The 17,176-nt window shown below is 43.4% G+C and overlaps 1 protein-coding gene across 1 annotated transcript in view; it reads right to left on the bottom strand.

Moving 5' to 3' along the window:
- GMDS (GDP-mannose 4,6-dehydratase) overlaps positions 1-9,562 on the bottom strand; it is a 389,872-nt gene extending 380,310 nt beyond the window's left edge. Inside the window, exon 1 of the mRNA XM_052697565.1 lies at positions 9,403-9,562. Coding sequence (XP_052553525.1) covers positions 9,403-9,447 — 45 coding nt within the window. The 5' untranslated portion in view covers positions 9,448-9,562. The remainder of the gene's footprint in view (positions 1-9,402) is intronic.
- Positions 9,563-17,176: the final 7,614 nt, after the last annotated feature.

Raw genomic sequence — 17,176 nt, 5'->3', positions numbered from 1 at the left:
GAGTGGATCACCACCAGCATAGTTTATGAAGACAGACGCTGCCATTGCACCCAAAGAAATCCCACATGCAAAAGATGTTTAGAAAAAAGCAAGAGACACAGTAACAACATCACAGCATGCATGCATGCCTGCAGCTTGACAAGTAGCAGCCTAAACAGACAGTTGTACCCCAAGTTCCAAAGCACCAGCAACCAAAACATGAAGATAGAGGCTACAGTAGCAGCTAGAATGGACTGCAGTTGTATCAAGCAAGAAGCATAAAAGTCAGAAACAGGGCATATATAGGAGCACTAAATGTTCCCTGCCTGACTTCAGTCCTTCTAAACATATACTGTTCCATATACATTGGAAAAGGCTTATTTACACTCATGAAATGGTAAATATGTTCCAGTTACTTATGGTACGGGTTCATACATTATTAAGTCGGAATGAGAATCTACTGTTTTCACATTGCTAACTGATCTTTATTCAGCACTTTGCTGGTTTTGTATTTTTGTTGCTTTGGCTTTGCTGTGTCTTAAGGCTTCCAGTGCAGCATGATGACATACTACCTCAAAATGCTTATAAATACGTAAGACAGAAGACCAGAGTATCTCTTAGCCACACACGCTTTTGTACCACCCTGGAAGGTGAAACTTTACAGACAGAATGTATCACATACATCACATGCAAAAGAACACCTCCTCAGGAACATGAAATGCAAGAAAAAAAAGCCAAGAGGCATGCCTTTACATAGCTATGCAGGTGTCAGATATGCAGAGATACAGTATCTTCTCATTACAACAAAAGCACTTGACTAGACTTTCAATATAGCAATTTCCCCCCATTACACATTCAATTTCGCCACAGACTGTATGAACTTTTCTTTGAGAGAAATTTTCAAGCAGCAATAAATAGGTCAGGTGACAGCAAAAACTAGAGAACTCATAGAAAGTGACTGTATCTCACTACACTTAACAGTCAGATTTTTTCCCAGAGCAAGTATCTTTGCTTCCAATTATTTCAAATGTGTTCAAGCATATACTAATTGTAGTGCAAGCTGTTTCAGGAGACTCCTTCCAAACCCAGAGATCTATAGCATTCCCCACCCAAGGCAAGTACCTTTTTGTAGCTGATTTATCTGTTGGCTTTGACTAAGCATCAATACAAGGGTACTGCATCAATACAAGGGTATTGCATCAAATTTTAACAGACTGATTTGACTGCATGATAACAGCTGTACTTTTATTCAGTGCAATGAACTCTACTCCCAGTAGATGTCAAATGCTATTCAATGGAACCTGTCACTGAACCAGCTTCAGCTAGCTCATAAAGTCAATGGACACATCCTGAGAAAGTTTGCTGTGAGATGACATACGAGTTGCAAAGCAAAACTCATTTCCCACAAGAAAAGAATACTTGAGGAAAGATTGCCTGACTGACGTCTACTGTGTATTTGTGAATAAACAGAGTGCTGCAATATTTACATTACATATAAGGAAGTTTAATTCTGCTTATTCTCATTCTGCTTAATGACACGTGTAAAAGGAATAAGTGACAAGACAAAACAGCTTACCATCAAGTTGCCAGGCTTTAAAAAAATCTCATTATTGACTTAGATTGAGAAAAACTGTTTGCACCCTAGAAACAAAGACCTGCAGAGGCTTTTCTAATAACAGTTCGAAAACAAAAATGAGAGAACTCCACGCTTTCTCCTCACTATCCTATAGCCTTGCTAAGTTGAGCATTTTATATATAACTGCATCCCCCAGCTTGTGTACATATAAAACTCAAAGGAATTCCTTAACTAAGGTCCTGGAAAAAAAAAAAAAAAAAGGAAAAAACCATCAGTGAATTCACATGAAAGTAGACGAGAAAAATAAAAAAAAAAAGTCTTTCATTTTATTCATTGGTCTAAAAAGCAACCAAAGTAGCAAGAAGAGACTCAGATGAGAGAGCACAAATCCTTGAGAGAGAAAAATCAGATACACCTTCCATGATGTTCACTTGCTCTCACGTCATTGTTCATCAGCTGGTTCAAGGGAACTATACCTCCTCAAATGAGTTGCAGCATTATAGGAAGAGTAGCAGAACTGACAAGTTTGTAAGAACAGGTACTTAATCAGGACTCAAGCCTATACTCAAAAGCCTGAAGAGGCTGGGATGAAGTTGTTAGAAATCGTCAAGAGAAAAAGTACTTCTTGCCTCACCACCATAATACCATATCAAAGAATAAATAAAAGCACATACAAGTGCAAGACCATCTAACATTCTTCAAAGAAATAAGATGTGGGCCACAAGAAATAATGCTAGGATTAATACCTTTATCATAACTGCACTGAAAAAAATTTCCATGACTTCCTTGAATTATAGGAATCAGGATGGTAACCTTTAATGTGTTCTACACATACATCATCAAGCAGGCTTAAGTACTCCATTTTCCTTGTCCACCTGCACAGCTATTTTCTAAGAAATTGATTCTCTTATGCAGAGAAATCAACAGCCAAATCGATAGGAAAGAGACAACCAGATGAGCAACAAGACCAAAGCTTAGTGGGAGAGCATGAAGTCACAGGAAGAAGGTAGAACAGTGCTCTCTTCAGTTTGAATAGGTTGTATGTAGAGAAAAGGATGCTTCAATGCTACAGTCTTGTGAAATACAGAAATACGGCATGTTTACATCTAGTAGTCAGATTTTTCCATAGCAAGTCATTTCTCTTTCTATTATTTCAGATCTGTTCAGGTGTAGCAATGCAAGCTAGGGACTAGGAAACTCTCTTCAAAACCCAAAGATTTACAACATCCCACACCTAAGGCAAGTAACTTTTCTGATGGCTACCAGTCTTCATTTAAAAAATAAAACCAACAACAAAACTAAGTTATTCACAGCACTAGAAACCTTTACAAGAAATACTGCTGGCAAAAATCAGCTTCCCAAACACAGATTGGGTACTAAGCCTCTATCTTTTCTGTATCATAGCACTGTTCTTACATACTAAATTCTAAATTTCCTGGTACATATTTAGTATTTTATCTACTTTCACATCAGGTATATATCACTGTATACAGTGACACTTAGTCTACTTACTGTTCACAATGTTTCTCAGTCCACATCCTGTGCATATCCTGCTCAAATACAAGGAATCAGATTGTACTGATCCTTGAGTCAACACCAGGAGCTGTGCTGCTTTACAGAACTTCCCTCTCCAGTAAGAAGCCCCAGAACAAACTAAACTGGCAGCCATAAACACAGATGTGCAAGGATGGAGGAAAAAAAGGGAAGTTAACATGTACACCAAGATAGACATGAGCTAATCCTTTACCAGCCATACTTTGTGTCATAAATGTGTTGCAGCTCACCTGTGCTCAAATACCCTATTAACTGCACTACTCATCATTGCAGGTAATGGTATACAGCTGGACTCCACAGAGCAGGCACAGACCAGGAAGAACAGGTTGCTCAGGGCCAATTCCAGCTTGGTTTGGAGTACCTCTGAGAGTAACTTCACTACCTCTCTTGACCATCTACTTCAAGGCTGGAACTCCCTCTCAATATTTAGAAGTATACATACAGGTCTCTCCTCCATTTCCAATTACATTTCTTATATTTCAGTTTGAGTCCAAATTGGTATTCCTCCACCTCTGCATCCTCAAAAGTAAGAAAAGGATGTTCAACAGATCCTCACTTAGAACAATGCTTGTCTATTCAGTCACTAAAATAAAGAGCAACTACTTTCAGCCAAGGCCACGTTTGTCTACACGGAAAGGCAGCACAGCTTGCATGTAGCCTTACCTGTAGCCCATGCAGCTGGAAAAGTGAGATCTCCAGTGAAATCTAGTCTATTCCTATGCAGAAAAGCAATCCTTCAGGTTCTACCCTTCACCTGGCAAAGGACTGTCTTCTCTCTGAAGAGCATGCTACAACATCTCTACACTTGCCTTCCAGGCACATACATACTGCCAAATGACAAAGAGTTCCATTGGATCAAAACACTTCACAAAACATTAAGAAGTTGTCTAACACTCTCCTCTAAAACTCTCCTCCAAGGACCAACACTGCTTGAGCCACTGCATGTGAAAGAGTTTTACAGTCACTCTTGTACCAAATAAATGAAGCAATGATCCTCACTCATATCACTGGTTGTTTGCCCCACAGTCTGTCCTGCTTAGTGTATTCGTAACAGTCAGATGTTAAGTCTTACCTCAGTTCACAACTGTAAAGCCTGCCTTCTCAGTGATCCTTTTTCTTCCCAGAATGTTAGTCTTTCACAAATCCCGAACTACTAACACCTGTATAGCATGCATATGTATATGGATCCAGTATGCATGCTGATAAAACTTCCAGGCTCTGCCTCTGTCCTAGCACTATCTTCTCTCTACATCAAGTAAAACAAAGAAAATATTCTTGCACTTACACATGCATGCTAACTTCACAGTTATATTTACACTTATGATAGCAATCCCAAGAACTTTCAACCAAAATCCAAGTTTTGAAAGAAGTGTCAGGAACTGCACAAAAGAGCTCTCGTTTACAAGACAGAAACAACTAATTTGTCTATAATTAACAAAAGCATCTGGTCATGTATTTGCATATGAGTTCTAGCGTACTGCTTCATTTTAAACTTAGCTTTAGAAGTTAAACAACTTTCCTGCTGGTCTACAAACAATCTTATCATCCTTCCAAGTAAAGCAGCACAGTGCCAGAAAAGACAGATACTACTCAAGGCTTATTAATCCAGTGACAGAGGGCAAAAATGGAACTCGAACATATAACACAGTAGTTGGACTCAGCGCGTCTTGGTATTTCTCCAAGAAATTCAACATCCACTCTTACAAGCATCAGTGTACAGAAAGACAATCAGACTGATTGCACTGCAATCAGACCTTCCAGAGTTATTTAAGTGCATCTTTAGAAGACACTTAGTCACAGTGCCTAGAAAACAAAGCTGTCAACAAGCACAGCTTTAGTAGCACTTCAGCTTCCCCCTAACAAGAGAAGACAGGAGGTGAAGACCAGCATATTTAGTAGCAAAATTGTCAGTTATACTGGTGTTTGATTTAAAAAAAAAAAAAAAAAATTTAGAGAGTAATTCTTCTAAGTACCAAAGTCCAAAAAGTCCACCAACTCCACTTTGTATTGTGGAAAAATTTTTCAGGTCACATTTTAATTTTGTTAAAAATAATTCTAACACACATTCTAACAGGCTCATGTTTCAACAAAAATTTCATTTCCTTAAATGAAGAAAAAAGTGCAATGCATTACTCAGAAGTAGCTTACCAGCCAGCCAATACCTGTGTGACACTTGAGAAGTTTTATCCATCCAAACACAGCAATTGCCTCAATCTAGAACCGACATTATCAGAACAGTGAAGTGTGGTTTACCCCAGTGCTGTAGTGTGAGAAGGAGATAAGGAAATCTCAGCACAGCAACAAGAGTGCACACCACCAGTGGCAGCATGTCAAAGGTCTCTTATCAGCAGTACAAGCGATAGCATGGCACCGATTTCACCTTAGCCCGTTACTAAATGCAGAATGTGCAGAAATTAATTTGTATGCTACACAGTGGCTAGATTCTAGCCCTTGCCAACAGAAAGCCTTTTGCATCCTGACCGTATGGAATCCATTAGTATTCATGGCTTCGTGTGCCTTGTACCCACCTTTTGCTATCTGGCCAAAGGTCACCATCAGTTTATCAGTCAGCACATTCACCCTACAGACACCTGTACTTCTAACAGCTTGCACCTAGAAGAGAAGCAAGCCACATGAAGTGCCTTTGCTAACTGGTGTAGTTCAGCAGGAATATGTGAGCTTCCACTCAGTATACAGAGGAGCACGTGCAGGCACCACATCCACTTCTGGCATCATCCGGTCTTAAGAGTTGCATTAGAGGTCTATAAACTACAAGATACAGCTGTGCCATATTTCCATGGCACACCTCAGTTAAAAGCTGCATCACTGGACAATTCCAGCCAGAATTCATAGAACCATCTGTCCTACCTCAGTTCAACTCTTTCTCCACAGGATAAACAGGACAAAATCCCATCTTTTATCAGTGTAAAAGATGAACAGTTGAGATGCTCATACCTACACAGGAGTTCTGAAAAACATGAGGTATCTGATTCCAATGCTATGATCAGTTATGCCTGAAGTAGCATCATCTCAAGTCAGGAGGTGCTACTACAGTTCAAGCAGCACCTTGCTGAGCCTCAGAGTATTCTAAGCATAAAAGCACAACTCTACAGTTGCCTAAAAATTAAGCTAACAAAGCTGCTTTATCACCCATTTACCCTTCTTCCAGGCTATATGGGGCCTTACTTTTGCAAATGTTCTCAGCGTACACTGGCCATACACAAAGGAGTGACCCCCTACACAACTCAACTGTACCAATTCACTGTAGCAGAAGGGTCACAGTCTGAATAAGATTAGTTATCCATCTAGTGCTGTTCTACACTTTCCTCACCCAAAAGGATCCAAGCCTTTACTTCCTCCCTTGCAAGAGTATCAATTCCAAGAAAGAATGCAAAACAGACCAACTCTATTTAGCCAGGAAATTAAAGTTTGCTATCCAGAAAAGACAAAGCCTAAGCTCATTTCCACTCCGTAAAATGCACAAATGCATTTGTACGTTTTATGTGTGATAATTAAGCTTAAAAACAGACAGCACTAAGGGATTCTCACGGAAGGCGGATGTGCAAGTTGGCCTGTTCTCATATAAGGAAGGAACAGAATCCAGGTGCCCCATTTCTGGGTGAGGCTTTTCCAAATAAAAGCAGTTATAAAAAAAAAATAAATAAAGAAAAGGAATAAGATAGGAGGGCAAGGAACAAATATTTAGTCAACTTCCTCTTTTATCTAAGAACAGAAGACAGACCAGGATTCCTAGTGGTAGAGCCCAGTGATGGAACAATATAGGACTTGGAGCCTACTCTCCACATAAAACTTTCATCCTAAGCCAAGAGTTTGTCCTGTTTCATCACTAAAGCTAACTTTTAGGTACCCTAGACTTTTGCTAGATCCAACTTCCTGCATGTTTGAACACCAAGTAATATGACCAAGGATAAATTAAGATGGAAGAATTACACTGAAAGTAGAATCACACAATCATTACGGTAGGAAAAGACCTCTCAGATCATCTACTCCAACTACCTACCAGTCCCCACCATGCCCACTAATCATGTCCCTCAGTGCCACATCTACATATTGCTTGAATACCAACCAGGGAAAGTGACTCCACCACCTCCATGGGCAGCCTGTGCCACTGCCTCACCACTCCTGAGGACAAGTTCTTTCTAGTAATCAACCTGAACCTGCCCTGCAAGGGAGCAGGGAAAGCTATCACACAGAACACTGCACCATGCAAATCAGAACATTATAGCTAGAGGCCTCTAACTTACTATCCTTAATGAAAAGCAGCATACTTCTGTCAATGGATTAGAAGACACTTCACACCAAGCAGTCCTTCAAAAAGCTCTGGATTTTTGTATTTTTGCTAAAAAAAAATGAACACAGAAAAAATGTTAGCATGAAAAGACCATCTTTTTCCTCTTCTCAGATACTGTTACAACTCCTTGTCAGTCCGCTGCTCAGATCAGTAATGTATCAAAAAGGATGACACTGAAAAGTGTTTTAAGAATACCCGAGAACAGACAATGAGCTGAAGTAAGACAGGCAGATGACCACTGAATGCACAGTCCACATCTGGTAACGGATGAGAAATGCTACGACACTATTGCTATAGTTTATTCCCTCACAAAAATCAGGTGGCTCTTCATTGTTAAGTAGCACCGTGTTTGTTTTCACCTGTACTTCCCTGCAGTGCTCATCACCTTCTGAACAATTCACAGCAGTGCCTCACAAATGGATTGGCAAGCACTCCAGGAAGTGCCACAGTTGAAGAAAAAGTCCCTCCATGCACGAAGTTGCCACTAAGTGCCAGCCATAAAGGGAAAAAAAAGCAAAAACAATCACCAACAAATAGTTCCACTAATTCTAAGACAATTATCAACGCATACCATCCAACACGACCTACTTAACAGGTTCTACCCATCACAAACAATACACCCTATGAGTAGATGGCACTCAGCACATTCAAAGAGATAACCTATGTGCAAGCAAAGTGGTTTTTCCAGGCAGCATGCAACATCTACACTGCAAAGTAAGGTGTTCCTCATATATCATCAGACAAGTCCACAACTTTATTTAGCACAACCTGCCAACAAAGATAACAATGTAGATCTCTGTATGGACAATCCAACCAACAGAGCATCCAAGTTGGCGGTGTAGTGAGGAAAGCTACAAGCTCTGTACATCAACACTTCTGCAGGTCCTCCCAAGGTAAAACTCACCATCAGCACATCATTTCTCTCCAGGGGAGAAGCTGCTGCAAAGGAAACGCTTCTCTTTCCATGTGGCCCTTTTCCAGCACCTTCTGCTGAAAGTATGAGGACTGAAAGCATCATTATCTCTATTATTAACACAATCAAAAACATAGAGACTCTAACAAACCCTCTGTGAGTGTGACAGAGCACTGGAACAGGCTACCCAGAGAAGTTGTAGAGTCTCCTCTACAGACATCCAAGACCTGCCTGGACAATTCCCTGCGAAACCCTGTAGCGAACCCGCTTTAACAAGGGGTTGGACTGGATGATCTCCAGAGGTCCTTTCCCCTACCTGTACGGTTGGACATGAACACAAACGCAAAAAGGAGATGCCTGTGTCATCCACTCAGGCCTGGGCTGAAAGCACACGCACTGACCATGAGACTGACCGTCTTGTGTATCAGAGGAGCAGGTGACAGTATGCTGCTCTGCGTGGCAGCCCAGCTGAGGGGGACCCTCATCACAGGCTGCCTCAACACTCCACATCTTCAGCCCATGAGATGGAAGCGCTGCACGTTTTCTTTCACAGACTCAGCTCCTTCTTTGCTGAAGGTCACGTCATATCTCACTTCAACAGAGGGCAAGCTGACGCCTTAATGAGTCCACATGAAGATGACTACAGGCACCAAATGCACCGCTACTAGAGATACCCGCAGAAAGCATCCCTAAGCCCAGAGCGCACTCACGAGCAGCAGCAGCAGCAGCACAGACACACACACACACACACACACACACACACACACACACACACACACACACCCCTCACCCGGCGGCGGCCCGCCCGGCCCCTGCGCGCCCGGAGGCTCTGCGGTGCAGCCCGGCATCGCCCTGACAGCGCCCGCTGCAACAGGAAGTGCGGGCGCCACGCACCGCCGCGCCACAACGCGCTCCGGGCACCTCGCGGGGCACTTCGCGGGACCACCGGGCCCCACGTTCACGGCTGGGGCTGCAGCCCGCGGGAGCCCGAGGGGCCGCATCCCCCCCCCGTCCCGCACGCTCCGCCGGGTGCCGGTAGGGCTCGGCCCCCCTCGACCCGCTCCTTACCTGCCCGGTGATGCCGGTGATGAGAGCCACCTTCTTGTCGCCCATCTCCCCGCCGCCGTCGTCGTCTCCCGGGGCCGCGGCTCCGGCACACGCTCCCGCCGCTGGCTGCGCCACGCTGCCGGCGGGGAAGGCGGCGGTCCAGGTGCGGAGGTAGCTCGGGGCGGAGGCGCGACCGCCGCCGCCCGAGGGCAGGGCCAGGGCGCCGGGGGCGGGCACCGAGATGAGGACGGCCGCCGCCCCGAGCGCGGCTCGCACATGGGTTGCCGGCACCCAGCGGCTACCTCTGCCCTGGGGGCATCGCCCCGCCTGCCGCTCCCGGCGCAGCCGTCCCGCCCTGAGGCGGCCGCACGTGCGGCCCCAGCGCCGCCGCCGGCTCGGCCCCCACCCGCGCGCGCGCTAACGGGGGGAACTGCGGGCGCGCGCCCCGTTTTTTTCCCACCCCTCCCCTCGCCTCGCCCCGCCCGGCTCCGCTCTGCAGCCAATCGGGAGCCTCGGCGCTTCCTTAAGGGGATAGGAGACGCCGGAGCGCCGCGGCCGAAGGCGAGTGCAGCGATTGGTTGGGAGCGGGCGAAGGGGCGTGGCTTGCGTAGCTGCCGCCGCGGAGAAGCCGAGTCTCCGACTTCCTGACCGCGTGTCGCCAGGGGGCGGTGCCACGTGAGAGCGACGAGCGCGCCGCAGCCCCGCCCTCGTGCGCGGGCGAAACAGCGACCCCTGCGGCGCGGAGGAGCTGGCGGGCAGCGAGGGATTTAAGCCTTGCATTGCTTTTGCCAGCCGCTTCGCTCCTGAGGAGCGCGGCTTGACCGAGCGGCCCGCGGGTGAGATACTGAATAAGTGTCCTCTTTCATTGATGCATTAATTTTTTTGTATCTAAAAACTAACAAGATAAAAAAGAGGCCTGGCTGTGTTTCTACATGAATCCCCAAAGTCTGTCAACCCAGGGTTTCCTTCTTATATGATTGCATTGCAGGACCTTTACATATCCAAACTGTGTTCTTATTTTACTCTTCTGCTATAGCTCATTGCAGGGCATGGCCAGCAATTACTCAGTGTCTCTGAAAGCCCATAAGATATATTAATCAGAACATGAGAAAGAGTTTGGGGGTATCATGCCTTTCAGCTTGAATCGTGCTCTGCAATCCTTAAGGCTTATCTGCACACTATCTCCACACGCTCCCAGTTTAAATCTTGCTGTTACAGTCTCCAGTGGTGATGTAGGAGGATTGCAGTCACTGCACTAGCTTGCGTTGCCCTGATCTTGCCCAGCTGCAAGATTTCATCCCATTGCATTGTTTCAGAATGTTGCTGAAACGTTCTGGATGTTGGGTGAAGCGAGAGCTAACTGTTTAAAATTATTTTTCAGATCTAATATAGAGTTACAGCATATCTTGAGCTGGAAGGAACCCACAAGGATCGAGTCCAACTCTTGGCTCCACACAGGGCCACGCAAAAATGAGTGATAACACATACCATGTTTATTGTGTCTTTGCTATTCTTGGAATTGAGAATGACATTTTTAGCAACTCGACATTAACACCATTACTATAGCACCAGGGCTTGTCATTAGAAACCCTTCACTTCATCTGATGCATTTGCTGCTGTTCTTACCTGCGTGTATCTGATAAGGAGAATTGGCAGCCTCCATCTCTGTGTAAGAGCAGAAAGTGCAGCAGGAGCTCACTGCTTCAAGTGGATGTTCAGACCAGATGAGACTTAAGCATGTCAGAATATGCCTTTGTGAAATAGGACAGCATCGATCTGCAGGCTTGGGGAATAGTGGCTGGCAAGACTGTGTGTAGAAATAGGATCTGAGTGTGTTGGTAACGCTCAGCTGAACATAAGCCATCAGGTAGCCAAGAAGGCCCATGGCATCCTGGCTTGCATCAAAAATAGCATTGCCAGCTGGAGCAGGGAGGTGGTCATCCACTTTACTCAGGCCTGGTGAGACCGCACCTTGAGTACTGTGTTCAGTTTTGGGCCCCTCACTACAGGAAAAATATCAAGGCTGTGGAGCATGTCCAAAGAAGGGTAATGAAGCTGGTGAGAGGCCTGGAGCACAAGTGTTATGGGGAGCAGCTGAGGAACCTGCAATTAGTTAGTCCAGAGAAGAGGATGCTCAGGGGAGACCTTATCACTCTCTACGGCTGCCTGAAAGGAGGTTGTACTGAGGTAGAGTTGGCTCTTCTCCCATGTAACTGTGATTGGATGAAAGTTAATACCTTCAGGCTGCATAAGGGGAGGTTCAGATTGGATATGAAGAAAAAAACTTCTCAGAAAGAGTGGTGAGGCAGTGGCACAGGCTGCCCAGGGGAGTGGTGGAGTCACCGTCCCCAGAGGTTTTCAAGGAACACGTGCATATGGCACTGAGGGACATGGTTAGTGGGCATGGTGGGAATGGGTTGGACACTGGACTAGATATCTTAGAGGTCTTTTCCAACCTTAATGATTCCATGATTTTGCAATTAAGAAAGAGGAGAGACTAAAGGAAAATATTATCAAAGCTATGGAGAGAATTCTGCAATAAACCAAAAATCAGACAGTTGTCTCTTATACTCACTACACTAGCTGTTCTCAGGGGTCCTAATTTCTGTGCAGAACAAGAATTTTCCCAGACACAGGCAGTTTTATAAAGTTGGCAACATTGTCTTCGACTTCTTCAAACTGATTTCATTCCACTAATGATTGCTGAATATGGGTATATAATTACAGATTTGAAAGACAAGAAACACTACAAATAGTAGAAATTATGCCCTCTTAGCTTTAAGATGACATTGAATACATAAAAAGACATAAAATTCCAAGAGCCATAGAACTCCTTATGTTAGAAGTAAGGCACAAAACTTGTTTTTATTTAGCAATTTAGGATTTGACATTGGAGAAAATTAGAAGCAAGTTTTCTTTTTTAAATAGATAATTCCATCTCCTCCTAGATCAGAGCTTTGTAAAGCAGAGGATGAGCTACATTCCTTGTATGTAAATGTCCTTTTTATGGCAAGAAAAGTCCATCATTTTTATCTTTTGTTGGCAGTCTGTTAAATGCACTCCAAAGCAAAGTTGGTCTTCTTTCTGTATGCTTTCTGTATGCTTCTCAACAAATCAGTGAGAGGTGCTGACAGTGCAGGGCCTGAAGCTGGGCTAGGTCAGGAGCTCCCATCGCTCAGCTTTCATGTGCATTTGAGAGGCTTTTTTTGGTCACTCTCCAAACAGAATTGTGTCTACTCCTGTTTGTCCAAGAACCCACAAGACCTGTTTTTCAAATGTGGCATTTTTCTTGACTTAATCTCCAAAGCACTCCACCAAAGGAGGGAGCCTGCTCACACCTTTCATAACTCAGATGATTAATCAATTACACTGGTTGAAAGATTACCTTGAGCCATATCTGTACTCTTAGGTGACAAGTACTCTGGGCTCTTCCTCTGCTGCACTTGCACTCCTCACAGAGTGAGGAGATTCAGGATGAAATAGGCCAATTTGCATTACTTTCGTAAGGAGAGCATCTCAGTCAGACTGTGCCGAGATCACTTTTGCAGGGTTTATACTGGTATTTTTAGTCAATACTAAATACTAGAAACAGGCAGATGAAGCCAGACAGGATGTAGCCTAGTTCAGGTTCCAGCTGACTGAAGCAAAAAAAAAGTCTTGAACCTGTTTAAATTTCTGTTCCATTTATAAGTCTGGCACTGGTAGTTATAGATACCGTTAGCCAGCTACCATAATCCTTCTAAATCTGCCCCTGGCATGCACTGCAGCACATTCCAGGTTAAATGCACAAAGACTGTTCTGTCACCAAAGTCTTCCAAGGTACATTTACAGATGAGACTGAAGGCTTGATTGTGGCACAGGTACTAGGTTTTACCTAAGTTGCTCTGGTGTTGACAGCAGTTCATGACAGACTGCAATGTTTTTTAGGATAGGCTGAAAACTGGACTACCCCAGGGATCTGGGGGTTAATACGTACTCTTGGGCGCTAGCCTGCACTTATGCCTTTCTTGCTGCCTCCAGCACCTGTACCATTATGTGTGCTACCTAACTTAAAGCTATGTCTGCTGACACCATAATCACTTTTTCATGTGTCTGTGTAGACCTGACTCTGGCTGCTAAAATTGGCAAAGCCTTCACTGAAGAGGAGACAGCAGATAGACACACACATGCACCCTCAGCCCCCTTGAATCCCTGTAAGAGAAGAAGAAGCTTGCAACCAGTAAAATTTTTAAGATGAGTGAGTAAACTGACAAGACCTAAAGCAACAAAAAATGAGTAGCGTGTGCCATAGCCTGTATTATGTTAATGTGAGCACTGCCACCCCAGGAACTGGTGAGAAAGAGGTATAGAACAGATGCGATGAGATTTGCTTTTTGGTGGTGGATAAAAATATATATCATGGGGAAAGAGGGATGGAGAGCACTGCTGACTGATGCCAAACTGGCCAAACTAGGGAATAATGGAAATGAGCAAAAACGGAACAGAGAGAAAAGTAAAGAGAAAATAAATCTTGCTGAGAATAAGGAAGGAAGGAATAATAGGAGGAAAAGGCTGAAGTGTATTAGATTGCAAAAAAGCTACCATATTAAGCACTAAGGAAAAGGGAAAAGGAAGGAGAACATACACAAACTGCTTGAATACCGCCTGCATTGCAATCCTGAGGATCTCAGTGTTTGTATGGGGTTTTGGCCATATTGCTGACTGGGATTTGAAAAGGTAGTTATTTGAGGTTTCAGAATGTCATATGAACCCCTTGTTAATACTTACAGAGATGAAGTAATCTTGCTTTTCCTCCAGAAGTAGAAATTGACAATTTAAAACAATCTTTTTTCTCACTGTGGAACTGTACGTTCCCGTACTATGGTCCCCATACGTGACAGGAACAATAGCATCCCTAGTACTATTTCATTAATAGTGTCATTCATAATAGACATGCCTTCTCTGCATTGCTTAGACATATTTTGCTGTGATGAGAGTTGACATGTTATTAGCATATCCTGCTCCGTACAGGAGTTACAAATTGCTGGTGGACCAAGTGCAGTTCTCATCCTCTGTATCGCTCTGTAGCAGAGGGAGAAACTGGTGACTTGCCTCTTTCTGAGGCTCTTCTGCATGATCTACTTCAGACAGTTTAAGCAACTTCTACGTGAGTGAACTCTGTCAAGCAAGAGCTCTGGTTCTTTGCTTATCTTCAATTTCAGTTGCCTGCCTACTGCTAACAAATACTTTGGATCCTGTCCGTGGCAAGGAAGTGACATCAAGGTGTTGTTCATATCCCATTGGGTTATCCCTGCTGGTTCAGGGAGCCAGCAGTGTACAAAGTAATACACGCAAGAGCTCTCTTCTTCTTGAGGAGCTTTTAGTTCATACCAGCAGGCAACTAAGGGAGGTGTAGTAGGCCTAGAAGAAAGTAATGCGCTAAGGGTTTGCTTCTCTTTTTCTACTTTGCTATTTTAATTTAACAGTGGAAAGCAATAGTGTGCTTCACAAGTCTGGGGAGATCTGGAAAGGAGTGTGAAAGATGAGATGGTAGAGAGTCCAGGAGAGATCCAGCATGATATGAAAGGAGCTGCAGGTGTAATAGAGTAGCAAGTCACGGGGGAAAGAAGGGCAGATCTCATTTGAAGTGAAAAGAAATGGAGAGTGGGAAGTTAAGGGAAGTCAGTTTCCGTATTTATTTTTTGAACAGTTGACTTGGATATCTGAGGGCACGTGTAGTGACCCATGTTCTCAGTGCTCTGACATATGAATGGCAGGCAGAGCAGAAACATGAGGACCTGGGAGATCTTTCTTGGTTGTAAACCTTGGAGCCAACGCTTGGAGATAAGGCCTTACAGGGAGTAAATTTGAACCCATGATTTTGATCCCTGTTAAGGCTATTTCAAATAACTGTTCTTAGAACGAGGACATCATAAACCGTTTCTCTGGAAAGCTGTCGAAACACAGTTACAGGGGTTCTCTTCTTTCTCCTGGCCTTACACAAATATAGGCCAATATACACACAAATCCCTGCATAAATCTTGTCCAAAAGACTTCTAATCAGGAAAGAAAACAACAATGTTGTACTTCTCACACTATGAAAAAGACCACCTTGGGAAAAGAACAATGCAGCCATAGAGTGGTGTGGTGTCTGTTAAGAAAATTCACATAAAGCAAGCATTAACTATTCAAAGAATTAACTGCAATGAGGCAGTTAAGTGAGTGTGCCTCGTCACTGAACTCAGTGCCATAACAGGAGCAGAGTAAGAAGCAGGTTGTAAAAAATCAGGTAGGGAAATTATATAATCACTTCACTGTCCCCTGGTCTGGATTACTCTCTTAGAAGATTGGTCAAAATGTCAGTGGTTGCTTTTACAAGTTGTCTCTGCAGTCACAGAACAAATCAGTAGCAGAATATAAGAGAAACCCAAGATATGGACCAGAGGGGACTCTTAACATTGCTGAAACTAAGTTTTTTGTAACAACACATGTATTTGGCTAGATATATGCTATTCACACTCTTTATATATTCCTCTACATTTATTTGTGGTGAAGTGGTAAGGTAAGAATTAATGCTGTTATTTTTAACATGCATATTTCAAGCGAGTAAAAGCACTCTCACAGGCTTGTGTGCCTGGGATAAAGCATTCTGTGACTAGTTGTGACCAAAACCAGAAGAACGATACATAAAATTACTCCTTTATTACCCCCATTACAATGCATTAACTGTTTGCTATGTGCTGACAGAGTCAGACCCCTGCAGCCTTTCTTTTGGTTTGCCACAGAGGAGTGCTGGATCCAAACCAACAAACAGAGGCACAGAATGGGGCCGGGTCAAAGAGTATCTCAGGTGTCAGTGATGGGGAAATGACAGAATTCACATTTCCTTCATATGGAAAGAGGCAACACTGCAGTAAAAGCAACAGGATTTCAGGAGGGCAGATTTAAGTTATCCAGAGGGTCATTAGGTAAGATTTCCTGGAAGATTGATCCAAGGTAAAAGGGGAAATTGAAAGAAATCACATAACTTTAAAGAAATGGTATTAAAGATGCAAATGCAAATTCTCCAGTTGCAGAAGATAAGCAGGGAGTAAGCAATCAGATTGGTTAGGTCATTTTGATCCCATACATTAGAGGAAATTTTGCAGGAAGCAGGAAGTATAATGGAGTACTAAAGACAGATTTTCAACAGCACACAGATACAACATCAGGAAGGCCAAGGCAGAAAACGACATGCCATTCCTAGAAACCTTGGCTACTGAAATCATTCTAACAATGCATCAGTAATAGGAAAAGCAGGCTTAGTGAACTTGTAAACAGAAGGGGAAGCCTACTAATAGATGACACTGGAAGGTAATATACATAATGCTTTTTTTTTTTTAATCAATATTCCTTAAAAAGTGGCTTCTACAATTAAAATCAATAGCAAAGGAAATAATCTGTCCCTCAGACAGAGAAAAGATAGGTTAGAGAGCACTTTTCTTGGCTTCACATTTTCTAATTTGTTGATTCCAAAGAACTAACTTTCATCCTGGAATACTGCAGGAACTGGGTGATCTACTCCTGTAACGATTGATGGTGGTCTTACAGAATATGTGATTTTTGGGTGAGATACTCAAAAGCAGATAAAAGCAAACATGACATACCTTGAAAAGAAGGCCAAATAATTATTGACTAGCCAATTTAACTCAGTTGTTTGGAGTTATGGAGAAATAGCCAAAAGTGACTTTTCGTGACAATTTGTTAGGATTGCAAAAGAAGGGGAAAAAGCACACCTGGATTTTTGAATCAATCTATGGATTTGTCAAGATCCAAT

The sequence above is a fragment of the Tympanuchus pallidicinctus genome, unplaced genomic scaffold, assembly GCF_026119805.1.
Source record: "Tympanuchus pallidicinctus isolate F22 unplaced genomic scaffold, pur_lepc_1.0 scaffold31, whole genome shotgun sequence".
NCBI lineage: Eukaryota > Metazoa > Chordata > Aves > Galliformes > Phasianidae > Tympanuchus > Tympanuchus pallidicinctus.
This window is presented reverse-complemented; position numbering and strand designations above follow the sequence as displayed.